Source organism: Bubalus bubalis, chromosome 2 (assembly GCF_019923935.1).
Source record: "Bubalus bubalis isolate 160015118507 breed Murrah chromosome 2, NDDB_SH_1, whole genome shotgun sequence".
Classification (NCBI taxonomy): Eukaryota; Metazoa; Chordata; class Mammalia; order Artiodactyla; family Bovidae; genus Bubalus; species Bubalus bubalis.
In genome coordinates, this window is record NC_059158.1 from 187857506 (window position 1) to 187883780 (window position 26275).

At 56.7% G+C, this 26275-nt stretch overlaps 2 protein-coding genes across 8 annotated transcripts in view; both read left to right on the forward strand.

Annotated features, from left to right (window-relative positions):
- The window catches only part of FBXO42 (F-box protein 42), a 105569-nt gene extending 98196 nt beyond the window's left edge, over nucleotides 1-7373 (forward strand). For all 4 annotated transcript variants that reach the window (XM_006066588.4, XM_044938236.2, XM_006066587.4 and 1 more), the window contains 4 exons: nucleotides 551-647; nucleotides 1129-1185; nucleotides 1981-2097; nucleotides 2630-7373. In XM_006066588.4, the coding sequence (XP_006066650.2) occupies nucleotides 551-647; nucleotides 1129-1185; nucleotides 1981-2097; nucleotides 2630-3745 (1387 nt within the window). In that variant the 3' untranslated portion in view covers nucleotides 3746-7373. The remainder of the gene's footprint in view (nucleotides 1-550; nucleotides 648-1128; nucleotides 1186-1980; nucleotides 2098-2629) is intronic.
- A 9772-nt stretch (nucleotides 7374-17145) lies between these two features.
- CPLANE2 (ciliogenesis and planar polarity effector 2) lies at nucleotides 17146-24197 on the forward strand. Of its 4 annotated transcripts, none has more exons than XM_044938239.2 (6): nucleotides 17146-17443; nucleotides 17586-17708; nucleotides 19074-19226; nucleotides 20204-20340; nucleotides 20574-20710; nucleotides 20938-24197. In XM_044938239.2, exons 2-6 carry the CDS (start codon nucleotides 17597-17599, stop codon nucleotides 21200-21202), a joined length of 804 nt encoding a protein of 267 aa, XP_044794174.1. In that variant the 5' UTR covers nucleotides 17146-17443; nucleotides 17586-17596; the 3' UTR covers nucleotides 21203-24197. The 4 variants fall into 4 exon arrangements, with proteins under 4 accessions (XP_044794174.1, XP_044794175.1, XP_044794176.1 ...); XM_044938240.2 differs by having other exon boundaries at nucleotides 17146-17346; XM_044938241.2 differs by having other exon boundaries at nucleotides 17147-17309.
- The last annotated feature ends 2078 nt before the right edge of the window (nucleotides 24198-26275 follow it).

A 26275-nucleotide genomic window follows, 5' to 3' on the forward strand; every position in this document is an offset into this window, starting at 1 on the left:
GCTTAAGGTACTGGAGTTCTCACTCCTGTGTCCCTATGGGTGAATAATTGCCCTTAGAGAGGGGACCATACTATAGAGACTGCCGTGGAGGAGTCTGTCCTTGCCACACTGGTCCCCTGGGGGCTGGAGATGCCGATCTGTCCCTGACAGAAGAGCTGCAGCTTCCATTAACCATGGTGAACTACCTTTTGCGGCCAAGGTCGATAAATCTTTATCTCCTAGACAGTGATAGAACTGCCTTCTGAATAATTTTGCTCTCTTCCTTGTGGGTTTTGCCTTTGAAAGACTATATCACAGCTAGTTAGCTATCTCCTGCTATCACCAATTAAGTAACTCTTACTTTAGTTGCTGTTTGGCTACAGACATGACTCAAATGCGGCCTTATGGGTCAGTGGAAAGAGCAAGGTCTGAAAGTCTCCTTTCCTGTGGTGGAGTGCTGAGTGCGAGCGTGGCGTTGTGGGAGAACCCTGAAGAGCGCCACGTCCTCCGGGCTGGCTCCCGCGGCCCCAGGCATGCCCGGCTCCCTCACCCTAGTGTCCTTGTCTTACAGGAGCAGTGACGTCTGGGTGCTGGACCTCGAGCAGTGGGCATGGTCCAAGCCCAGCATCTCCGGGCCCAGCCCTCATCCCCGAGGCGGCCAGTCTCAGGTGCTCAGGAGTTAAGATAACTATTCAGCAAGCCCTGTAGCGTCTGTCAGTTAGGACAGGAGAGGGAGGAGGGAGCCAGGTAAGGGGCCAGCACACACAGGCCAAGGAGAGTTTACCGTTCTCTTTTGCTGGCATTTATTCTTCAACTTCTAATGGGTTATAATTATTTTTGTTGGCTTTATACTGTGCCTCTCCCCAAAGCATTTACTTTGCTTTTTTATTTTCTGAGAGAACCCTGCATTCTACGTGGTTGGCACTCGTGTGTTAATAGTATTTAATCAACAGAGAGTTCACTCAGATGAATCATCAGTAGTTTGTTTACAAGGATCAGAACTGACGTGGTTTGGGGGACTGGGGAGCCTGTGGTGAGCAGAACGCTCTCATTTGGGAGCCAGGTAGACTATCTGCATAAACCACTGAGGCAGCGGAGGTCAGACGCCTGTGTCTTTGTAGGTTTATTTTAAATTTCTTCCTCTCCCAGATCGTCATAGATGATGCAACTATTTTAATCCTTGGAGGGTGTGGCGGTCCCAACGCTGTGAGTATGGCTGGTGCGGCGTTCCCATGCACACGCCGCTGAGCTTTCAGAACCTGCTTCCCCTGTCTCACCTTGTAAAACTGCAAGGCCCTTTCTGTAGCGTTTTCATTTAGAAAATACCTTTTCCAGTCTGGATATATAGCCTCTGTATTTTCCGGCCCTTTCTCCACTCTTCTGGGGAGAAGGGGGAAAGCTCTTCATTAGAGACGTTTATCTCTTAAATGTTCATATCTACAGTCTTCCTGGAGAAGGCAATGGCACCCCACTCCAGTGTTCTTGCCTAGAGAATCCCAGGGACGGGGGAGCCTGGTGGGCTGCAGTCTCTGGGGTCGCACAGAGTCAGGCACGACTGAGCGACTTGGCGTAGTCTTCCTTCTCCCACTGAGTCTTAAGGCTATACAGTTTGCTGCTGTCGTTTTTAACAAAGAGGGGTGAGAGAGGAAAGTAAGTTGATAGTGGCCAGAATTCACATGAAATTTATTTAAGAATGCAGGTTCAGACATTGTGGATATGCCTTATCTAGTACCCTTTCTATCAGTGTGCACACACACACACATAAAACCACAGGCAAGATTCAAAACCACGTTGCTTCACAGGGTCCCAAGTGCAGTTTGATGTGCCCGGCCAGCGGTCATACACGAATGAACGAATGGCCAGAGCGTTTGCTCTGCGTCCTGAAGCGCTCGCACGCTCCGTGACGACCGTGCAGCTGGGAGATCGTGGCTCTGCGCGTGTGTGTGTGTGGCTTGTAACCTGCACCACACCTGAGCCCTGCTGTTGTTGCTTCTCTTGCAGCTCTTCAAGGATGCTTGGTTGCTGCACATGCACTCGGGCCCCTGGGCCTGGCAGCCGCTCAAGGTGGAGAATGAAGACCACGGGGCCCCAGAACTGTGGTGCCATCCAGCTTGCCGGGTGAGTGGAAAGCCGGCGGGCCAGCAGAGGGAGAGGTCCTGAACTCTAAAGCCAGATTAACTTGTCAGATTGCCACGCAACTTCGTATGGGAACTGAAAACACCCTGATGTCCCGAGAGGTGGACACTGACCGCAGCTCTTCAGGCATTTCTCACACACGTGAGCCACCGGGCAGAAAACCTACATGGGGCCCACCCGTCCTTCAAGCACCCCAGCTTTAAGCACCTCTGTCTGCAAAACTTGCCCCAGGTCCCCCACACAAATACTCGTTCTTCCCTTTACCCCCGCTCTGCAGACATGATTCAAGTGATAGCACATGTCTCACGATACCAGTTTCATCAACCACTTTATACAGCCAGGCACTTTATATGTAGAAATTATCCCATCTGTCCTGGAGGGCAGGCTGTATTCTTTTCATCTTTGTAGGGATCTCAGACACCTACAGAATGCCTGGCCCGTTCCGACGCTCATGGTAAAATGTTTGATAGCTGAATAAATGATCAGAGCTGAGCGCAGGTCTTCTGTCCTCCAGGTCGGGCAGTGTGTGGTGGTCTTCAGCCAGGCGCCTAGTGGGCGAGCACCGCTTAGCCCCAGCCTGAACTCCCGCCCATCACCCATCAGTGCCACCCCTCCAGCCCTGGTTCCCGAAACCCGAGAGTACCGCTCGCAGTCTCCTGTGAGGAGTATGGATGAAGCACCCTGTGTTAACGGCCGCTGGGGAACCCTGAGGCCCAGAGCGCAAAGGCAGACCCCCTCCAGTTCCCGAGAAGGAAGCCTTTCCCCAGCCAGGGGCGATGGCTCGCCTGTCCTGAATGGTGGGAGTTTATCTCCGGGATCGGCAGCTGTAAGTGGCTCTTCCTTGGACAGCCCTGTGCAGGCTGTGTCTCCAAGCACCCCGTCCACCACTGAAGGGTATGACCTGAAAATGGGGCTCTCCCTGGCCCCTCGACGAGGATCACTCCCCGATCAGAAAGATCTAAGGTTAGGGTCAATAGATCTGAATTGGGACCTGAAAGCTGCCTCCAGTGGCAATCACGTGGATGGCGTGGGCAGCAGGACAGCGGGGGGCAGCTTGCGACACCCTCCCGAGCAGACGAACGGTGTGCACACCCCGCCACACGTGGCCAGCGCCCTCGCGGGAGCCGTTTCCCCAGGCGCCCTGCGCCGCAGCCTGGAAGCCATCAAAGCGATGTCATCCAAAGGTCCCCCCACCTCCGCAGCACTGAGCCCTCCCCTGGGGTCTTCTCCAGGCTCCCCTGGGAGCCAGAACCTGGGCAGCGGAGAAGCAGTGCCCGTCCCCCGCCCCGGGCCCGCGCAGGGAGATGGACACGCCCTGCCCCCCATCGCCCGCCGCCTGGGCCACCACCCTCCGCAGTCCCTGAACGTGGGCAAGCCCTTGTACCAGAGCATGAACTGCAAGCCCATGCAGATGTACGTGCTGGATATCAAGGACACCAAGGAGAAGGGGCGCGTCAAGTGGAAAGTATTTAATAGCAGCTCTGTGGTTGGACCTCCCGAGACCAGCCTGCATACCGTGGTACGCGGCAGGGGCGAGCTCATCATATTTGGAGGACTCATGGACAAGAAACAGAATGTGAAGTACTATCCAAAAACAAACGCCTTGTACTTTGTGCGAGCAAAGAGATAATATGTTCTAAAACCTTTCCCCTTTCTGTGGCTTTTAATTTGGAATTTTCCAGCGTGCAAGCATTTGGACTGAGAACTGAGAAAACAGAGGACAAAATTACTCTCATAAACCAAACCCCAATTCCCAGCCTCACTCACTCCAGGCTGGGATCAAATCTCCATTAAGAAAAAAAAAGTATATAAATCTATAAAGAAATATTATATAGCCAACTTTGTTCATAAAGAGGGAGAGAGCTCCATCCTGGTTCAGATAAAATTGTTGCTGTGTTTTAGCAGAGGCTCTGCCGCCTTTTTCTACTTTACTGGTAACTAGACCAAGAATTTAGGGAACAGATTAATACCAGAACCTTCCTACAGAAACTGAAGAGCCACCTGTAAATCTTATTTGGCCTTCTCAGAGTTAGATAAGGAAAGGGCACGCATAAAATGCACAAGCAGAGGTTTCCGATTCACAGGCTGTCGGTGCTGGCAGGTACAGTGACGTGTAGCAATCTGCTCTCCGCCTGCAGAGGACCTGTGACCGCTGCTCTCTGCAGTGATGCCCTCTGCCCAGCCCTCTTCTGCCCGTTGGGACTGAGGAAGGTTACCCAGTGGGGATCTGCTGCACGTGTGCGCCAGGGTCATCGTGAAACAACGTTCATGCAGAAGCGCCTGTTTGCGTGCTCCCTCCATGTCTTAGAAAACACTCTGGGGTCTGATTGTGGAATTTTCTAATAGTCATATTTCATCGCAGTTTCCAAAATCGGTATTTGTTCTCTTTTTCTTCCCCTTAAAACCTGGCACTCAGAGGCCGCCTTTTCTGTTTACAGCTGCTGTTCTCCCCTCCTCCCTCCCCCACCCTCTTTTTCTTTGATATGTGAAATTTTTTTAAGCCCTAAAACCTTTGTCACTTTCTTTTACTAAGTTTGGGTGTCCAGAGAAATCTCTTAGAAATATTTCTGGAACCCTTTTTCTCGAGTCACTAGGGGACCAGCAGGGAGTTCTGAGATACCAACATCATGAGAAATCCTTGATGCGTCAGAAAGTACTGTGGGTTTCTTTTTATTTCCAAAGCACATTGGACACACCCATCCATGTTTATAGAATTGATCTTGGAAGAGCAGTTCCTTCTAGAAGGGTTTTCGCCCTTGCTTGTGGCATGCATTCTTCTGCCTGGCTGTGGACTGGTGCTTGCGTTCTCTGAAGCATGGCTGACCTCGGGACAGCTCTTTCTTTGTCTTGCTCACCTGTCGCCCAAACAAGGCTTGGGTTTTCACTTTCATGTCATTTCTGAGATAACATTTCCAACCAGAGCAGTGCTGGTGGGGTGGGGGGCGGGGGGTTGCCAGTCTCTAAACCATGACCCGGAGAAACATGCATCATTCTGGAGATTTCTCATCAGGAGAAGAGGGTTATTTTGCCTGCAGGCTTTGAATTCGTTTCTCAGCCCCGCTGTCCCCGATTTCTTGTCGGCCTTTCCCAAGCCGAAGCGTGCTGCAGCTGGCCCTGGGTCCTGGCGCCAAGCCAGCTTTCAGCAGCCTGTCTGATAAGTGTGCTTTCTCCTGTTACATCATGTTAAATCCTTTCCCCTAGCCTTTAGCTTTTACAATGTGGTCTTGGTGGGAAAGCGCCCTTGGTGCCAAGCCCGGGAAGGGGCCAGCTCACGGGGAGGGGTGCCTCTGCGTGCTCCCTCGGGCGAGGAAACTGCCATGCGCCTGCTGACCATGGTGTCCAGCTGCTCACAGCTCAGCACTTAGCTTCCCAGACTCTCTACCCTGGGCCTGTTTCCAGGCCTTCTTTGGCAAAGACCGTTAGATCGTGCGGGGTTCCTTATTCACAAGAGAAAGCTAGCCTAGAAGATTAGCAATTTCGGCGTTGCTGCTGCTGCTGAACCTTGTTTATGACACTGCATCTGTGCATGCACAGTGCCTCCAAACTCACCGAGTTCCTACTTAAATATAAAGTATTTGGAAGCCTGAAAGTTCTGAGTCTCAACTTGGTGATCTTTCCCTTTGTCCCGGGGCCTTCCTAAGCCGCTGTTAACCTGTTGATTCCTTCCACTGTCCCCAAGTAGGCAGGCAGCAGAGCTGATGATCCTCGTAGAAAGGAGCCTGGCTCCTTGGAACTCCATGGCATCCCAGGATCACCCACACCGCTCAGAACCAGACTGCTTACAGCTCCTTCAAGAAAGCTCTGCCTCTGCCGCCCCCGCGGTGTTGGTCCCGCTGGCTCTTGTGCACTGTGGGCGTGTGTCCGGGGAGAGCGAGGCAGCACAGCCCAGGTGGCCGCCTCCTGGGTGCAGGGGGGCTCCGGGCGTCCCGGCCGAGGGGGCCGTTTCCGCGCCACCGCGGACGCCTCAGTCAGATCCAGCTGAACCACCGCTCCGCTTTTGACACGATGCCAATTTTGTCTTAAGATTCACTGAGGAAACTGAGACGGAATATTTTTTTAAACCCTCAGGAGCACCTAAAGTAAATATTTATCAGTATTTAAGTATTTAAGATACATTTTGTCTCTACTTGAAGCTTTAACCCCTTCCGTTCCTGCAAGTGTGCCTTGGCAGCCCCCCACCGTCACGTTGACGTCACTGGCCACCACGCTGACTTCGTGAGAGGTTTAGTCTCTTCCTTTCCTTCTGAACAGAGCTCCCTGTTTCCTCATTTTGCAGGCTGCGCAGCAGAGAGGGCTCACATTTTTGCTCATATTTCTGCCCTGCTTCTGTGTTTTGGTGGTGGGTTCCAAAAACCACCCCCTCCCCACTGCACCCACCCCACTCTTGGGAGCACAAATTTGATGTCAGAACAAGCTTAACTTTGAGTTGTAAAGCAATCCTGGGTTTCCTTTCCTTCCAGCCCTCTACAGATTGATTTGGTTTTAACGCTTGAGTTTAATATTAAGAGCTGAAACCACAAACTACCCTAGGAACCATGCTGAAACTCTTTAAAAGAAGAAGAGGAAGAAGGAAGAAAAGCAACTCATGTCTGGGCTTCGGAGGACAGAAAGCCTCCAACTGATGGAGAACAAGGGGATGCTTTCCTTCCATTTCACTTGATCTTTCTGGGTTTCCTTCTTCGCTTCTTTCCTTCCCCTTCAGAGTGACGTTCCTGGTTGGTTGGTTGGTTGGTTTGTCTGTCCTCGTCCTTGTGGTGGTCCTGGCATGGTGATGTGCTCTGCTCTGCGTTATCTGTGGTCTCTTACCAGCGCACACGTCAGTGGGGGGGATCTGAACACACCCAGGGGCAAGGCAGCCAGACTTGCAGGCCTGCACCCCAGGCAGCCTCCCCGTGAGCTGCAGAAGGCATGTTCTGCGCGGTCACCAGTAAGCGGTGGCTCCCTCCACCGTGGTCGTTGTCAGAGGAAAGTGCCCCTTAGGCGCTGGCGCCGCTGTGCTCTCCGCTCGCTCTCTCCCCTCCCACAACCAGGGTTCCCGTCAGCACACGCGTGCTGTGCCCTGATGAAGCTGGTGCTGAGTGACGTTTCCCACGCGACTCAGGGGTTCTGGGTGGCTCCCTGTAGGCACATAACAGTGTAGGAATGAAAAGTGGATTTGATTTCATTGATATTTAAATCTCTTGTCGATTTTATTTTTTGTTAATGTTTCCCCCTGATGACTTTTTAGCGATTTAACAAATAAAACAAAATGGACCGAATTGTCTTAACTGTTTGATTAGTATAAAAGAAAGAAAGCACGCTGTGATGAAAAGCAGTGGGAGACTGGAGTTGGAAGCAAAGTAGTGGGAAAGATACTCTTCCTCCAGGAGGGTGGCCCGCCCCCAAGGCCGTCACGTAATGATGGAGCAGCGCTCTGCAGCATGCTTGAAGGATGCAGTTTCACACGCTCAGCGCCACCCTGCAGCGGGGCCCCAGAGAGGTGACGAGCCTGGAGAGCACACCCAGGGACCTGGGCGACATCTGCGCCATCGCTGGCCGCCTCAGCAAAGATGAGGGGCCTTGGGCTCTTGAAACAGCAGATGGGGGTTGGAGGCATGGGCCTGAAGCCCGTGACGGCCCATCCTGCCTTCCCCTATTTCCTGCTCAACCTTGGATACCAGTTTATAAACCTAGTAGTTTCTATTTTTATAGGATCCTGAGGATTAATTGGAAGTTGTATATGAAAAGCACTAGCCCAGTGCTGGACTGGCACTTAATGATTGGTGGCTATTGTTTATAATTAGCCCTTGAAGAAAAGATGTGATCTTGAAGGAAAGTGCTGGCCACAGTGTGTAAATTGTTAGGATCACGCTCCTGACTAAGGGTTATGCACGCCCACAGCTGTCTGAGGCATGTCGTAACCTGTCCCCATGAGAACCTCGGAGGCTTTTTGCCTCGAGCAGAACGTGACAGCTGGTGCCATCAGTCGGGTCAGAATGGTCTCGGCAGTTCGCCTCCCTCTGGACCTTATTCTTCCGTCTGCCAGTTGCTTCTAACACTCCTGGGTTTCTGCGCCCAGCGTCATCGTTCTTTCACGCAGCTCAGACTGAGGATCAGCCTCGTCTCAGATTAAGGTGCTGTGAGCCTGCAGCTCTCATCCTGCCTGCCCATGTGTGTTTCCCAAGCTGCAGGATGAAACTTTTCCACGTGTAACAGCATGCTGTCTGATGCTGTCTGTTCTGTTTTCCGTACTTTGAGGCAGCTGGCAAACTAGACCACAGTGTACGGAAGGGTCCCAGGTCACTGATCTGCAGGTGGCAAGCGGTAGAATGGTCGTTCTGGACGCTTCCACACTTGCCCTTACAGAAGGGCAGACTTCCTCCTTAAAGCTGTGGCTCCTTATAGCTCCTTTTTGGGCTCAACAGGGTCAGTAGGTAGAAGCTCTAGAGAAGGGTCATTGGGAAGCACTTTACGCAGTGAGAGCTCTGTGTAAGCCTGGAACCGGTGTGGCATCACTGAAGGGATTCTAGCATTGCCTGGATACTCAGACTAGGGGATGTAGAGGAGGTGATGTTTGGTGGGTAGGGTGCCCGTGGTGATTGGTGGTCCTGGGGAAGACCTGGCTTTCAGGGCAGGTCAGTCCCATAAGGCTTCCCGCCAGCTTCCTAACGCAGTCCACTCAGGCCGAGGGCCGCAGTAATGGCGGGGGAGCAAGCCCCAGCTCTGGCGGGTCGGAGCCTGCAGACAGCAGCGTGAGCGACCCCAGGTCAGAGGCTGTGAGGGGCAGAGGAGGGCATGTGCCAGTCTGGGGAGAAATCCTCAGTGAGAGCTCAGCTCAGCGCAGAGCGCGGCTCCCCCAGGCCTGTGGGTGTCCCAGCACAGCCCCTGCCCCGCCCCGCCCCTGGGTGTTGAAGGGTCAGAGGCCTGTGCCCATCTGGGTCTGAACTGCAGCATCCAGCCTGCAAAAGGGTGACACCAGGTGTCCTTCCTGCTCCCGGGGCTCCACAGGCCGTCCAGCGGGAGGGAGGGTGTGTGGGAATCCCCGACTCAGACAGGAGACCACAGCCTTGCACGTGCTGGCACCCCCCTGCGCTTACGCCCCACGTCCCTCACCTGGGGAACCTGGGAAAGGCCCCCCGAGATCCTGAGGCTGGCCAGCTGGGGATGGTGCCAGAGGGGCTGGGGTTTGTCTCCTCCTCCCCTCCTCCCTACAGTGTCCATGGAGAAGGCAGTCCACCATGCCTGGGGGTTCTTTGTGAGGTGATGATTTCAGTATTTTTAAAATTTATTTGTTATTGAAGGATAATTGCTTTACAGAATTTTGCCGCATTCTGTTGATTTCACTGTTGATGCAACTATTCAGCCAGGGACTGATAAAGCCCATGGGAGGAGACGGCAGAGCTGCTTTATGGGTCAGATCAAGAGTGAGACCATAGGACCTCTGTTTGCCCTTTTAACCCTTGAGATGTGGTCCTGTGGGCTCATAAAGGAGTTTCCAGAGAGACTATAGATGAGGGACAGGCACGGACTTCGGACCAGGGGCGCATCTGTTCAAAAGCTGTCCCTGCCTCCCTGGGCCTCTCAGCTGCAAGGGCGGAAATGGCCGTGACGTTGCTGGGCACGCAGGTCACCGGTTCAGCCGGGACCACGGGTGTGGTGCCTCGGAAGCCCACCGGGCGGCGCCCTGGGGAAGGCTTGGGGTCCCAGACGCCGTCCACAGCCGCCTCCTTCCGGGCGCCGCCCCGCGCCCCGGCTGTGGGGAAGCCGGTGCTTCTCCCCGTGGGCTGGGCTCCGGCCCGACCCTGTCGGTACACACAGAGCGGAGCTGATGTTTCAGACGCCTGAGGGGCCTGGCGGAGTGTGCCGTGTCCCCGCCAGGGAGCCTGTCTGCCCACCCACTGCAGGCACGGAAGGAGGGCGGGGCAGGCCCTAACCAGGCAGAAGCCTCGGGGGAAAGAAAGCTGCTGCCCGCCCCCCGACGAGGCCAGAGAGACCCAGCGCTGCCCTGAGGGTCACTCTCAGTACGTGTGCCCTGAGTGTGGACTCACCCCTAAGGCTCTGCGCTCAGACGAGGCAGAGAGACCTGCCCTGGGAGCAGCTTGCAGGTTCATCCCTCACCAGGGAGTGTCACTCGGCTGAACAAAGAGGACAAGTCCTGAGCTTCCGGGGCCAAAAGAGTGTCCAATTATGTCACTAAAACGCAAGAAGAGGGTGGACGAGGAGCCAGAGGTCTGGGAAGGCGTTCTCCTTGTCCTGACCTCACCCTGCTACATTGAGGCAGGGGCAGACAGCCTTTCTGGGAGACCCCAGGTCAGTGGGGTCCAGGCCTGGCCTCCGGCAGCCAGGAACGCAGAACGTGCAGGCCTCTGGGCCTCAGACCGGGAAGACAGACCCCTGTGTCCCAGGAAGGGTGCAGAAGAGCTGTGAGGGGTCTGGCCTGTCCAGAGGAGCCGGCATTCAGGGTCGAGGACCATGCAGAGTGAGCAGAGGCCATCGTCTCGGATGCAGCAGGGATAGAAGCTCATGACCAGGACCCACGGTGGCGGAGAGCACACCCCTGACGGAGCCAGCATGGGTGAGGCCATGGCAGATGGCCACAAAAGCCCAGAGACGATGCCCCACCGTGCTTCCTTGCCGTTCGGGTAAATGCCCCCCCTCCACCCCACTGAACGTGAACCCCAGCACCAGAGGAGGCAGAGATGAAAGGAAACAGCTTTGAGGAGACTTGAGTGTTTAAGCTGTAGGAATGAAGAATCACTGAATTTAACTTTACCAGGAAATCACTGAACTATAACATCTGCAGAGCAGAGACAGATTAAATTGAGTCAGAGGAAACAAAGCCCTGCTTCTCAAATGGGTGAATCACCGGAGGCAAAAACTTGAACTTGCTCCACCTGGAGAGGAGCAGATGACGTGCCTCGGGTCCACAGGAACTAGGGCAAGATGGGGCCTGGGGAGCACTGCAGGGCGGGAAGGAAGGGTCTTCCCTCTGTGGAGGGAGGAGCCTGTGGGGAGGCACAGAGGCCCCGTGTGACCGCAGGGGACGGGGCGGAACTAGAGGATGAGCTGAAGGCCCAGAAACGGGGCCTGAACCCAGACGGGCAGCAAAGAGAGTCCATGGGAAACGCAGAAAAACCGGCCTCGCGGCTGACATCTGGAGGGCGGGGTGTCTGGCCAGCACGGATCCCCACATTAAGCAGATCTGTAGCCCTGTCTTGGGCTTCCCAGGTGGCGCTAGTGGTAAAGAACCCGCTGGCCGACGCAGGAGATGTGAGAGACCTGGGCTTGACCCCTGGGTCGGGAAGACCCCCAGGAGGAGGGCATGGCAACCCACTCCAGTCTTCTTGCCCAGAGAATCCCACGGACGGAGGAGCCTGGCGGGCTGCAGTCCACGGGGTCACAGAGTCATCACTGAAGCGACTTGGCACTCACGCCCGCGTAGTTCCCTCTGTCAGGGGCACTGCCAGGCCCTGTCCTGCCCTGTGGAATGCATGGTTTGGTGGAGGGCGGGGAGAAGGGACAGACAAATATGTAAACAACTAAGCAAGACGACTCCAGCGAATAATCCCATGAAGAAAATTAAAATGGGCTGTGACAAAGTGTGACGGTGTTGGGCTCATCCGCGTGGCCTTTCTGAGGAGGTGACATTTCAGGTGAGACCTGAATGTAAAAAACAAGCCACGGGGAGACGGGCGGAGAGCGTTCCAGCAGAGAGAAGAGCAGGCAGACAGACCTGAGGCGGGCGTGACCTTGACAAGTCCAAGGAACAGCAGGAAGGCCCATGTGGCTGGCGCGCTGAGCCAGGGCCGGGTGCTCAGACGGCCTTGCCGACTGGGCGCGGTGTGGACGGCAGGCCCGCGGGAGGCTGGGAGGGTTTGCAGCCGGGGAACGACAGGTTTTTTTCCCGGGGAAGGACACAAGCCTTGGCGCCCAGCCCGTCATATCTCAGCCGATAAAGAACTCCTGGGGGGAGTTCCCTGGTGGTCCAGTGGTTAGGACTGTCCGCTGTCACTGCCCAGGGTCCAGGTAGGACCCCCGATCGGGGAACTAAGATCGCGTGGTGAGGAAAAAAGAGCCCCAACTGTTGGGGATGATTTGGCCAAATTCAGTGTTTAAAGGGAATCTGGGGGACTTCCTGGTCATCCAGTGGTTAAGGATCTGCTTGCCAATACAGGGGACACAGGTTCGATCCCTGGTCGGGAAACTTAAGATTTCACAGCCTGCTGGGCAAGTCAACCCACTCACCACGACTACTGAGCCAACAGGCCACAGCCACTGAAGCCCTCGTGCCTAGAACCCACGCTCCAGTGGAAGAAGCCCCCGCAGTGAGAAGCCCGCACCACAGCAGACAGCAGCCCCCGCTCGCCGAAGCCAGAGAAAGCCCAGGTGTACAGCGGCCACTACGCAGCTCAGCCAAAACGGAAGCGTTGAGGGAATCTGGACACTAAGTCCACCGGCCAGAGTCCTGTCCACCCGCTGCCCTGCCCACCGGCGCGGGGGTCCACGCGAGGCCGGGGCTGCAGCACTTTCACTCGTCTTCCCACTCTTGGCTCATAAATATTTGACAAATGCACGTCCTCTGCTCGTTCTTAGAATGTTCACCCTGCTTCCTAATGGTCCTTCTTCCAGGCTTGCCCTCTGCAAGCCATTCTTCATGTTGTAGCCATAGGCAGTCAGCACATTTTTATTAAGTTTTTACTCTATTGCAGACATATTGTAGGTAGTAGGGATGATTATGTGCTGAATTGTGTCTCCCCTACCCTGGAAAAACTTCATGCATTGCTGCTGCTGCTAAGTTGCTTCAGTCGTGTCCAACTCTGTGCGACCCCATAGACGGGAGCCCATCAGGCTCCCCCATCCCTGGGATTCTCCAGGCAAGAACACTGGAGTGGGTTGCCATTGCTTTCTCCAATGCATGAAAGTGAAAAGTGAAAGTGAAGTCACTCAGTCGTGTCCCAGCTCCTAGTGACCCCATGGACTGTAGCCCACCAGGCTCCTCCGTCCCTGGGATTTTCCAGGCAGGAGTACTGGAGTGGGTGCCATTGCCTTCTCTGACCTATGTTGAAAATCCCCAATCAGGAATCAAACCCGCACCTCCTGTAGTGAAAGAGCAGAATCTTAACCCCCGGATCACAGCAAAGTCCTGGAGATAAGATCTTTACTGAAGTGGTTAAAGTGAGATCATTTAGAGTGGACCCCAATCCAATAGGACTGGTATCATCATAAGGAGAAACTGAGCAGGGGCTAGCCCAGAGGGAAGGAATATGACAGGGAGAGGGTGGCCAAGCCAGAGAGAGGCCTGGAGCGGGTCCTTCCTGCTCAGCCCTCCAGGAAACTGACCCTGTTAACACCTCGATCTCAGGTTTCTAACCTCCTGAACTGAGAAAATACCTTTCTGTTGTTTAAGCCACCCAGTTTGTGGTAGCACAGGGATATAACAGAACCAAAAGGCAAGGCCCCCAATCCTAGGGGGCTCACCTCATGTCCAAGGTGAGGGGGACAGACAATACATTTTAAAATTTCAGGATCGGGACTACCCTGTCAGTTCAGTGGTTAGGAATCCACCTGCCAATGCAGGGGACACAGTTCTGGTCCCTGGTCTGGGAGGATCCCATGTGTGGCAGAGCAGCTAAGCCCGTGCACCTAGAGCCGGCGCTCCGAGACAAGCGAAGCCTCATAAACGCATCTGGAGAGTAGCCCGCACTTGCTGCAACTAGGGAAAGTCTGTGTGCAGCAGCAAAGACCCAGCACAGCCAAAAATAAGTAAATGAATAAAATTCCAGGATCAAGAAAGAATGATGTGAGAATGAGCTGGGATGTGCGGGCAAGTCCCTGAGTGGCAGAGAGGGCTTCTGTGCAGGCGATGTCCACCCGAGACCTGGGCAAGGGCTCCCCTGAGCCAGCCTCATGAGGCCCTGGGGAGGTGGAGGGAGTTCCAGGGGGTGGGAAATGCGACACAGAGTCCCTCAGTGGGAGCAGAAAAAGGCCAGGGTCGCTGAGTGCAGCAGGCCGGGGAAGGCGGTGGCTGGAGTGCAAAGCAAGAGGTGGTCAGGTCAGGCACGGAAGGCCTCGAAGACGTGGACTTTGGATTTTACTCTGAGCGCAGTGAAAACCACTGGAGACTGCAGTTGCGGGTGGGACAATGCTGATTTATGTGCAGAAAGGTCACTCGGGGCCAGGGGTGAGCCGGGAAGGCCCGAAGGAAGCAGCGACCGCGGATGGCGCAGAGGCTGCCCGGCGCCCCTGCCCTCCTGCCCCGCAGGTCCTCTGCTCTGTGTGCTGCCCACGTGGGCCCCCGTGTCCCCGCCGTGACAGGCCTTCCTTGTGAGCCCTTGTGGAGCCTTGTCCAGGAGGTGCTCAGTCTGGGGAGAAGTCCAAACCATGAAGAAACGAGTGCATTAATCAGGAGGTTCTACACTGGAAGGGCCTTTAAGTGGGTAGTGTCTCCCTGTTTCACCTGAGACTCAAAGAGGAGACCCTTGTGGGACACGTAGTTTAGGGGTCAGAGGAGCACAGGAGAGAGGAACCCCCTGGACCGTGCGCACAGCATCCTTCTGAAAGGCCAGGCGCCAACCGTGACTGGTTCCTGTCCTGAGCTGAGCAGTGGCGACTGTGTGAGTGAGGTCCTTGGCCTTGTTCCAGGCTGAAACGTGTCACCCCCACCATAGGTCAAAGCCTTACCCCCTCAAGCAGACTTATTTGGAGATTGGGCCTTTGGGGAGGCAAGAAAGGTTAAATGGGGTCATAAGGGTGGGCCTTAATCCGATATTACTAATGTCCTTACAAAAAGGAGGAGACGCCAAGGGTGTGTATGAACAGAAAAGAGGGCTCGTGAGGACGAGGGCAGGAAGCAGGCAGCTGCCTGCAAACCAGGAGGAACGTCCTCACCAGACAGCCCTGCTGGCACCTTGGTTCTGGACTGCGAGCTGCCAGAGAGCTTGGAGAGCTTGTACTGTGTATGCCACCCAGCCTGTAGTGCCCAAGCAGACTGACGCAGAGCCCGGCGTCCACCTGCCCAGCATTCTTGTTAAACGTGCAGGCTCACAGACCCGACCGACCCCCCGAAGCAGACTCTCTGGGGGTCAGGGCCTGAGAATCTGCATTTTGCACAGGCTCCTGATTCAGCTTGCTGCAGTGTCCTCTCCATGAGCTCCTGAGGCCATGAAGACTGATCCCCCCAACCCTCTGGCCACAAGCCCCTCCGACTCCAGCCTCCCTGTCTGAGCCCAGGAGGACCGCACAGCGTATCTCGCCTCCAGGTTAACTAGCCAGCTCACATGGCTAAGTTGTTTCCTCCCTGTCCCTGAGCCCTCCACGAGCCAGGCCAGGGCAGGGCTGGCTGCGAAGTCCGGAAGCCTGGACATGCATCAGGTTTGAGTCTCGTGACTGAGGCGCCCTTGGTCCACTGTGAAGACGCCACACAGAGGCGCTAGGCCCTGTGGGATGGGGAACTGAGCGACCCGGAGCACAGACAGTGGTTTCCAGCTGCGGAGCCCTGCAGGGGTGGTTACGAGCGTGTATTTCCAATGTGGTGTAAGCAAGTTTAAGGCAAGTGCCCCGGCTTACACATCCTGACCCCACTCCCCCACAGGGCCTGAGAACCGGCCTCAGTGATTTGTGGGCTCATGGCCCTCTGTCTGCGTTCAGCTTTGCTAGAAATGTCCCTCCTAGGGACTGGGATCAAAGTTTTAAAAACACAAGACCCAGGGACTTCCTGGTGGTCCAGTGGCTAAGACTCTGTGCTCTCAATGCAGGGGCCCTGGGTTCGATCCCTGGTCAGGGAACTAGATCCCACATGCTTCAGTGAAGACCTGGTGCAGTCGAATAAATAAGTAAATAATGAAAAAAACAAAACAAAACAAAACACAAGAGCCAGTGCGGCAGACCAGAGACGTCCGTCAGAGTCCAGGCACCCTGGGTTCTGAGTCTAGTTTTCCCACTGACCACCTATGTGGTGTGACTTCAAATAATCCCATTGCCTCTGAGTTTCCTCATCTGTAAAATAAAAGAAGGGCAATAGTATTTCCTACACAAATTTGTTTATGGATGTAATAACTGACCTCTCTAAAGCCCCCATCGGCTGGCAGTTAGTCAGCCTTCAATGAAGGTTAATCATAGCGCATGTGCTCTTTGTGGCCCCGAGGAATGTGGTCACCAGACTCCTCTGTCCACAGGGTTTTCTAGGCAAGAACACTGGAGTGGGCTGCCATTTCCTTCTCCGGGGACCTTCCTGACCCAGGGATTGAACCTGATCCTCTTGCATTGCAGGCAGGTGGACTCTTTACTGCTGAGCCACCTGGGAAGGCTAATTCATAGAATTTACAAAACAGTGATTTGCCCTACTTGAAGGCACGGCAAGAAGGTACTGAGAAAAAGTGTAGTAGACAGCTTTTCAGTGATGAGCTATTTTGCACACTGTCCAGCTAAGGGGCATTTACTGAGCACCCGTCTGGGTGACAGGCCTGGTGCCCAGTGTGGGGACACTGGGGAGGGGCTGACAGCCCCTGAATGGAATGTCAGCTCCAGGAGGGCAGAGACCTCTCGTGGCCATTGCATTCCCAGCAGCTAGAACAAATCAGGCATAAAACAGGCGCTCGGTCATTGTTGAATAAGTGACATCAATCAATCAATCAAGAAATCAATCAGACTCATTTTTAAGGCCTTGAGCAACTCCCTTGACCACTCTCAGCAGCAGTTTCCCCATCGGTGAAGCCACAGGTGTTTAATTCATGTCCAGTTCCTGCCGAGCGAGATCAATAATAATGATACTATAACAACAATAATAAACGTACGGAACACTGCTAAGGACTTGTCACCGTTGTAAAGAATCCTAGGAGGTAATAGCATTTTACCTCCACTTTATAGAAGAGGAAACTGAGGCGCAAAGAGGCAGAAGGGGGATTTGGTCAAATTTTGCAAGGAAGACTGGGGATGGGACAGAGCAATGGAGAAGGCCAGACCCAGCTACGGAGCCCACGCGGCCGCAGAGACAGACGGACCTGCCCCGCCCCGCGGCCCGCCCCGCCCCGCGTCTCCATGACGACAGACTCCGCGCATGCGCCTTGAGCGCCGGCCCTGGGCAGCCGGACGCGGGGCGGGCCTTCAAAGCGAGCTCCACCTGGTCCCCGCGGGGGCCGGCGATGTGAGCGCTGGTGGCCCCCGGAGTTGAGATCGAGGAGGCGGAGGAGAAGCAAGGCCGTGTGACCTCCCCGGAGGTGACAAGCGGCTCGGGGGCCGTGCGAACACCGCCTGGTGCGGCGATGGGGTGACCGTCTTGCGCGGTCGGCGCGATGAGAGGGAGCCGGGGTATTCCAAGGGGGCTTTGAGGCTAGAAGCCTCAATAGGAACAGTAAGAAGCTGGGGCTCCACGATCGCCCTGTCCTCCGGGGGGCGGGGGGCTCCAGGGAGGAGTCCGGGGGCAGGTGAAGGCCACAGACCCAGCTTCCCTCTCCGTCCCCCGTGCCCGGCTTTCCGCCTTCCCTCTGCGTCAGGGTGCCCAGCCATGGCCAGGCCGGCCGCCCCGGGCTCGGTGATTGTCCCAGACTGGCACGAGAGCGCCCAGGGCAAGGAGTACCTGGCCTGCGTCCTGCGCAAGAGCCGCCGGCGGGTGTTTGGTGAGCGCCCCCTCCGCTGCCTGTCCCAGGTCGGGGTGGGGGGGGCTCCCCTGGGGGAGGGGGCGGGGAAGGGGAGGGGGCGAGGGCGACCCTTCCTTGTCTGTTCCTGGGGGGGGGGGGTCACCTGGGGGAGGGGCGGGGGGCAGAGACAGGGCACTGAGGGCCGGCTCCACCCCTCTCCCCATCCTTGGGAACCTTAGAAGCCCCATCCTGGGGCCCCCACCTCCAAATCTCCTTAGATCTAATTCCATCATCAGAGCCAGGAACACGGAAACAGACAAAACACTGCCAGGAACCCCTATCACCAGAGAGGCTGTTGACTGAGGCCTCAGCCGGCGCCAGGCCATCTGCTGGCCACTTTGTACCCTGGACGCCAATTTAACCTTCTCAGTAGGACTGCAGACTTGTCCAGCTCCCCTAGTGAGTAAACACAAGCCTCTTCCATATCCTGCTGTCTCCAGAATAAGACGCCCTTGTTCCCCAGGAGGAAGTGAATTCATCCAGCTGACAGGCCCGCAGAGGGGCCTGGCCTGGACTGCACTAACCCTAACCCTAGCTGAATCCAGCTTTGGCCCGGAGACACAAACCGCCAGAATGCTTGAGACCAGAGAGTGAGAGGGCAGCCCACACTTTAAGACTTCCAGGTCCTACACTATGATGCCTCATAGTTTATACTTTTTTTGTTACAAGTTTTAAATTAAAAACACTCAGGGCTGCCCAGCGGTTAGAGCTCAGTGCTTTCACTGCTGTGGGCCCAGGTTCAATCCCTGGTGAGGGATTGAGCTAAGATCCTGCAAATTACACGGCTTGGCAAAAAGAAAGAAACACTAAATTCGTTAAATTAATTAACTAATTTAAAACATTCATAAAGATCTGACAGTATTGATTCTAAGGAGTTTATTTGCAATACTTAAGAATACTTTGGCTGCTATTTCTCCATTGAGGAAAGAATTAGGAAAAACCTTGCTTTCACCTATATGTGATATGTGTGATATGTGATAATAGTGTTAATGAAAACCATCTCAGGGAATTCCCTGGTGGTCCAGTGGTTAGGACTCAGTTCTTTCACTGCAGGGGTCTGCTTTTAACCCCTGGTAGGGGAATTAAGATCCCACAAGCCTTGTGGTGCAGCAAAAAATGACAAAAAGCACCTCATGCATAGAACTTAAAAAAAAAAAAAAAAGTTATTTGGAGTAGGCACTGGCCTGGTTCAGGGAGCACTGGGGTTCCAGCAGAGCTTCTCCTCCGGGGATGCTACTTGTATGGCAGGCCTCTGTCACAGGGACTGTATAGAGAAGGGTTGGTTGGCACCAAAAAAGCCCCAGGTTGGCCCCCTGACCCCACCTGGCTCCGGCCTTACCTCAGGGCTGCTCGAGCGACCAGTGCTTCCCCCGCCTGTGGCCATCGACACTGCCAGCTACAAGATCTTCGTGTCTGGGAAGAGTGGCGTGGGCAAGACAGCGCTGGTGGCCAAGCTGGCTGGCCTGGAGGTGCCCGTGGTGCACCACGAGACCACTGGTGAGTCCCTCCTAGGAGGCCTTCCCTGGGGTGGAGAAAAGACTCGCCCTGGACCACATGAGCTGGAATCTGTGACCAGCGCCACCTGTTACTCTGCAACCCCAGAACCACTGCACCCCCTGAGCCTGCACAAGCGCCTCTGTGCAAGCCCTTGGGACTGTGGTGCGGCCAGTACTAGAGCGGGCTTCCCCTGCGGCTCAGACGGCAGAGAGTCCGCCTGCAATGCGGGAGACCTGGGTTCGATCCCTGGGGTGGGAAGATCCCCTGGAGGAGGGCATGGCAACCTACTCCACTATTCTTGCCTGGAGAATCCCGTGGACAGAGGAGCTCGGCAGGCTACAGTTTATAGGGTTGCAGAGTCCGGCATGACCGCAGTGACTTAGCATGCATGTGCATAAGAGGGAAACTATTGGGTTGGCCACAAAGTTCGTTTGAATTTTTCTGCACCTCCTTATGGCAAATGAAAGTTGCTCAGTCATGTCAGACTCTTTGAGACCCCATGGACTATACAGTCCATGGACTTCTCCATGCCAGAATTCTGGAGTGGGTATCCATTCCCTTCTCCAGGGGATCTTCCCAACCTAGGGATCGAACCCAGGTCTCCCACATTGCAGGCAGATTCTTTACCAGCTAAGCCACAAGGGAAACCCAAGAATATAGGAGTGGGTAACCTATCCCTTCTCCAGGGGATCTTCCCAACCCAGGAATCGAACCATGGTCTCCTGCATTGCAGGCGGACTTTTTTTTTTACCAGCTGAGCTACCGGGGAAGCCCCCAAACGACCTTTTTGGCCGATGCAGTGCTTCGTCACGGTTATGGCTAGGGCTGCATCTCGCTGGTAGGCTGGAGGCTCCTGGGGCAGGAATTCTCCCGTCAGGGACTGTGCCTTCCCCATCAGACTGAGGACTTTCTTCCCGGCCCCCTCCTCCCCTCCGCCGCTGCCTCTCCCGTGCTGCGGGACCCACCTGGCCCCCCAGGCATCCAGACCACTGTGGTGTTTTGGCCTGCCAAGCTGCAGGCCAGCGACCACGTCGTCATGTTCCGCTTCGAGTTCTGGGACTGCGGGGAGTCTGCGCTCAAAAAGTTCGAACACATGCTGCCGGTGAGCTGGCAGGTGGGCCTGGGGGTCTGGGGGCGGGGCGTCTGAGCCGGGCCTGCGCGGTCTGCAGGCGGCAGCGGGAGGGCCAGAGGACGCTGGCCCAGGCCCGGGAGCAGCCGCTGCCGCGCCGGGCCTCTTTCTCCCGGGCTGTGAACGGACGGGCGGTGGGAAGACTTCTCGGGGCCGACAGCTTCTGGTCCCAAGGTGACGACCTCGCAGCAGCCTCTCACCGGCCACCCCGTCCCCAGGCTTGCAAGGAGAACGCAGACGCGTTCCTCTTCCTCTTCTCCTTCACTGACCGGGCCTCCTTTGAAGACCTCCCTGGACAGCTGGCGCGAGTAGCCGGCGAGGCCCCTGGCGTGGTCAGGATGGTTATCGGCTCCAAGTATCCTCCGGGAGCCCCAGCACTGTTAAGAGGCCACGTTTGGCGAGGCGCGGAGCGGGGGTCCGGCGGCCTGCCTGTGCCGCGCGGTGGGGTCCGGCCCCGCGGGCTCCCTAGAGGCTGCACCAGGGCCTCCCGCAGACCGGGGTGCGGGGGACAAGGGACCGGGAGGAGGCTGGCTTTGACGGGGAAGCCGAGGCGCGCAGACAGGCTCCTTGACCCGCCTCCAGATTCGACCAGTACGTGCACACGGACGTGCCCGAGCGGGACCTCGCGGCCTTCCGGCAGGCCTGGCCACTACCCCTGCTGCGGGTGAAGAGCGTGCCGGGGCGGCGGCTGGCAGACGGACGCACGCTGGACGGCCGGGCCGGGCTGGCCGATGTCGCCCACGTGCTTAACGGCCTGGCGGAGCAGCTGTGGCACCAGGACCAGGTGGCAGCTGGCCTGCTCCCCGCCCCAGAGGCCTGCCCCGGCCCAGGGGTGGTGGGCTCGTGAGCGGGCACTCCCCACCCGCGGGTGACCTGGAGCAGGACCTGGGCCCCGGGCTGGGGCAGAAATGCGGGTCTCCCCCCAGGACGGGCCACGGGGCCTGTCAGGGAGGGTGGAGGCCTGGGAAGGCCCTTTCTTCGTGGAGCTCAGCGCAGGGAGGCGGACAAACGGCCCTTCAGGGCAGCGGTCTGAGGGCCTCTGGGTGCCCCCCGGCCTCCTCTGTCGCCCTGGGCGCCGGACTTCTGCAAACAGGCCCTGCACGCACAGGGCCCGAGGGCGCAAGTGTCCTCCAGCCCTGCCTGCAGCGTCTCAGAGGGTGACTGGGGAGCGGGTGCCTCAGCTGGGCCCCGGATCCCAAGCGCCCTCAGTCAGGAGCCGGTGTGGGTTGAGGTGACACCGTCTGCTGCCCCAGATAAACCCTGCGCTCTCGGTGGATTCGCTTCACAGGTGTTTCCTCCTTCCTGTGTCTCACCTCCCGTGGAGGTGGGTGTGGGGCCCGCTCCGAACACGCATTCAGAGACCCGGGCCTGAGCTCCCCGCTGAGCTTCCTCCCGGTTTGTCCCGGGCCATCAGCACCCTGTCAGCAGAAGGGGAGCGCGCGGTGCGATGTCGCCCGGCAGGCCTCTGTGCCTGACCCAGGGCCGGCGCAGCCGCGTGCCTCATTCCGCCCGCCGTTCATTGGCTGGAACCTAGTCACATGGCCTCGGAGAGCCGCGGGGATGCTGGGAAACGGAGTCCACCCGTGTGTCCTCAAGCTCCGCTCTCGTGCCTTTTCGTTCTGGCTGCGCTGGGTCTTCGCCGTGGCCTGCGGACTTCTTTGGCTGCGGTGTGCGGGTTGGATGCCCTGTGGCACGTGGGCTCTCGGTTCTCTGACCCGAGATCAAACCTGCATCCCCTGCGTTAGCCAGAGACGAGAATGCAGGCTCAAGTTCGCGGTAGGGGGTAGGGGGCAGGGGGCAAGTGCCTACAGGCCGGCCTTTAGAATTTCTCTCCCTGATGGGTCCATAGATGGGCCCCTGGGCCCAGGGCTGGCCTGAGTCTGACCCAGCTGGAAGGGTGCTGGATGGCCAGGCAGCCCGCGGACCCTCAGAGGCCGCTCTCCAGAGGGCCGCTCTGCACACTGCACACTCACAGGCATGGCCACCCGGACCGCGTGGACTCACAGGCCCACACACACCTCGCTAGATGCTGCCCCCTCTCCCCCTGGCGCACAGCAGGCCCCTAAGCACCCTGGTGGCCTGCCTGGCACTGCTTGCCGGTCTGTCCACCCTGGGCACTGCCTGCAGGCTTGTCAACACTTCCCAGGCCCTAAAGCGTTGTTTTAGTGCCTTCTTACTCCTGACTCAGCTTCAGAGCTGAGACCGGAGCGTATCCCATGCCCCAGAGCAGGAATGTCCCGAGGCAGGACCCAAGCCTTACAGCCTGCACAGCCCACAGGCTGATGCCTGCTCTTGGGTCATAGTGTGTCCCCCTGCGGCCTTCAGCCCTGCTGTGGCCCACTTCTCTGTGTTCTTGGCTCCAGTAGACTTTACCCACCAGGCAGTGCAAGGTAGGACCCAGCGAAGGTGGCCTCTGGACGTGAATGTGACCTTGCAGCCAAGGATACCCATGATGGGGGCAGTGGCTACCCTGCATCCCAGCTGGTTATCTCTTCAGCATCCTTCTTGGGCACCAGCTCAGCCAAGAGCAGAGGCTGCTCTGGAGAAATAACTCTGATCCTCCCCATGGCAGGGCAGGGCGCTGGCCAGCACTGGTCCAGTCAGAAAGTTGACAATTCCCATCTCTCTCCGTAAGAACAAAGCGGAGACCACAGCAGGGCTGGGACTTGAGCGGGCCAGCTGCTCTCTCAGCTCCTCCAAGCCCAGCCCCCGTGCCGCTGGAGTATTTGTGAATCTGCCTGCCGGTGCAGGAGATGCAAGAGACGCAGGTTTGATCCCTGGGTCGGGAAGATTCCCCTGGACTAGGAAATGGCAACCCACCCCAGGTGACTTCCCCATTTTGGTGCCAGAAATTCCAGCATTAGGTTAAACCTCACAACAGCGCAAAGCCAGATATCCTGTTGCTCCTTCTGTGGGCCCTGCGGCAGCCTGAGGGAAGGGTGGTGCCCCAGGCTAGCTCAGGGCTGAGCCCTGACTACAGGGAACCTCGGCAAGAGTGTGGTTGTGTCTGCCCCTCAGGGCCCTGAGCCCACAGACACAAGGGCTCTGGCAGGCAGCTGGTGGGAGGAGGCACTGCTCTCTCCAGGGCTGGGATGGGGGTATCTATGTGCTGCAGCCCACCTTGGTGCTGTTTGTCAAGACCCCCAGACCACTCCTCTTCCCTCCCCAGCCCCCTTCCCTGGAGATGAGGAATGCTCTGAACTGAATGGTTTGTTGTTCAGTTACTCAGTCGTGTCCAACTCTTTGCGACCTCGCCAGGATTCCCTGTCCTTCACCATCTCCCGGAGTTGCTCAAGCTCATGCCCATTGACTCAATGATGCCATCATGAATGGCATGAATGGTTATGTCCCCCCAAATTTATACACTGAAGTCCTAATCCACAGTGTGATGGTGTTAGGGGCTTTTGAGAGGGGATTTGGTCATGAGGGGTCTTCCCTAGTGACCCAGGTGGTAAAGAATCTGCCCGCAATGCAGGAGACCCAGGTTCGATCCCCAGGTCAGGAAGATCCCCTGGAGAAGGGATAGGCTACCCACTCCAGTGTTCTTACCTGGAGAATCCCATGGACAGAGGACAGGTGTGTCCATGGGGTCACAGAGTCAGACACGACTGAGTGACTTTCACTTTCACTTTTTGGTCGTAAGGACAGAGCCCTCATGAATGGGATTAGTGCTATTATAAAAGGGACTGCAGAGAGCCCCCTAGACTCTTCCACTGTCTAAGGACACAGAGAAAAAGTGCTGACTGGACAAGGCGGAGGGCCCTCTTCAGAGCTGGATGGTGGTGATGCCTTGCTCTTGGACTTCCAGCCTCCAGTGCGAAATACATTTCTGTTGTTTATAAGCCAGCTAGTTTGTGGGTTTGTTACAGAAGTCCAATGGATTAAGGGTGGGATGCTGAGTCAGGCGTTCCTCCAAGGCTGCGGAGCCGCCCTGATGCTCTTAGCTGTGCCCCTTCCCCCCGGACTGTCCCCCACCCTCCAGTGGTGTCTGCTGGGTCCTGCTCCTCAAGATCCCACCTGGTCCTGCTCTTCCAGCCAGATGCCTGGGCTGCCTGCAGGAGGGAGAATACAATACTGTGCCTCCCTGGCTGCCAGCCAAGCCTGGCCTTGTAGACAACTGGAGCCCCCGGCAAGGGGCCTGGTCCTGGGGCGAGTAAGGGGAGGAGGGGGCCAGACCCTCAGAGTCTGCCAGGCCGGCCTCCAGAGTCACGGGTGAGTCCAGACGGGTGACTTCTGGGTCCTGCCCTGGGTCTCCTTAACCCCTGGGCACCCTGGTGAAGCTGTGACCCCACCCCACCCCCATCCTCCTCCCCTTGCCATGGAGTAGACTGGGGGGTGCAGTGCCCAGAGGGAGGCATGGCGTTCAAGGCCCAGGGTAAGTTAGAGTTGTATGCAGAGGCAAATCACCAGAGTCCAAACTGGGGGTAGGGTGGGGCTAGTGGTGCCCGCCTGCCAATGCAGGAGACCTAAGAGATGCGGGTTCCATCCCTGGGTGGGGAAGATCCCCTGGAGGAGGGCATGGCACCCCCTCCAGTACTCTTGACTGGAGAATCCCATGGACAGAGGAGCCTGGCGGGGTGCAGTTGGTGGGATCACAGAGTCAGATATGACTGAAGGGATTTGGCAGGCGTGCATGCAAGGGGGTTTTAGGGGGACCCCTCCCTCCCTGTGACCTCAGACCCAGAGGCTGGGACGGTGGGGGCAAGGTCAAGGTGAGAGCTGGTGTTCAGTTCTATTCTAGATGGAAGGTGTGGTTCCTAGGAGCAAAGAAGGCTGACAGAGGCTTGGGATGGTGACCCAGGAGGAAGGTGAAAACGGTGACTTTGAATTGTTCACTTTACTTCTTCTGTGTTCATCTGTAAAATGGAGAAAACAATAGCTCCCCCTCACTTAACCTCTGAGTTGCAACAAGTAAATGCGGGTAAAACGCAGGGCCAGGCCCTGAACGAAGGGCCCAGAAAGTGTTGGCTGCTCTGTGCACGTTGTTCCTTATGCAGTGGTAGCAATTCTGGGGAGCGACAGCAAGTGGAGGAGACGCAGGAGGGGCCCCAAAGGCGCTTCATCTTCAGCCGGTAGCAGGGGCTGCTGGGCGGAGGAGGCCCAGATGGGTTGTAGGGGAGCTTCCAGCCCTGCTCCTGCCCCGGGGTCCTCTCCCCCCACCTATCCTGTTGCGCTGGGGACGGTGACAGCTCAGAGGACAAGGACCCGGGGGACCCGGAGCGCTGTACCTCCCCAGCAGCATTTGCGCCGGACTCCAGCGGCAGCTTTTTATCCAGGACTGGATGATCAAAATCCGTGAGGCTGGGGCCAGGCAGGACTCTTACCCGCTTCCCCCGAGCTTTGGGAGTTGCCAAGAGGTAAGAGAGGTCTTACCTCCTTGAGGAATCCTGCCCTTTTCTTGCAATGAGTTCCTCCTTCTAACTAGCCCATCGCTCTTGTGGGCACAAACTATTTCCTTTAATTTGGGCCTTGATCGTGCTTAGTCGCTTGGTCGTGTCTGACGCTTTGCAGCCCTGTGGATTGTAGCCTACCAGGCTCCTCTGTCCATGGAATTTTCCAGGCAAAAGTACTGGAGTGGGTTGCCATTTCCTTCTCCAGAAGATCTTCCCGACACAGGGATCAAACCCGTGTCTCCTGTGTCTTCTGCCCTGCAGTCGGATTCTTTACCTGCTGACCCATCTTCATGCTTAATTTGGGCCTTAGGGGGACTCTCCGCCCAGGGTGGAGTGGGGATAGGGTGGGGCACTCCGTCCCTAACGACCTCCTGCCACCGTGATGGGAGGGACTGCGCACTCGTGTGGTAGAAGCCGCGATCCCCGCGGCCCTGGAGTGGCAGCGACGCCTGCAGCGGCGCTGGTAAGTTCCAGCACAAACTGCGCCCGGCCGGGCTCCTGGAGGAGGTGGGCGCCGCGGGGACGGG

Bases quoted from the DNA above. Each gene is read 5' to 3' on its own strand.
- CPLANE2 (XM_044938239.2), top strand. From the start codon at position 17,597: ATGGCCAGGCCGGCCGCCCCGGGCTCGGTGATTGTCCCAGACTGGCAC. The intron at 20,341-20,573 runs GTGGGCCTGGGG...CCCCGTCCCCAG, and splicing joins TGCTGCCGGTGAGCTGGCAG to GCTTGCAAGGAGAACGCAGA. The intron at 20,711-20,937 runs GTATCCTCCGGG...ACCCGCCTCCAG, and splicing joins AGGATGGTTATCGGCTCCAA to ATTCGACCAGTACGTGCACA.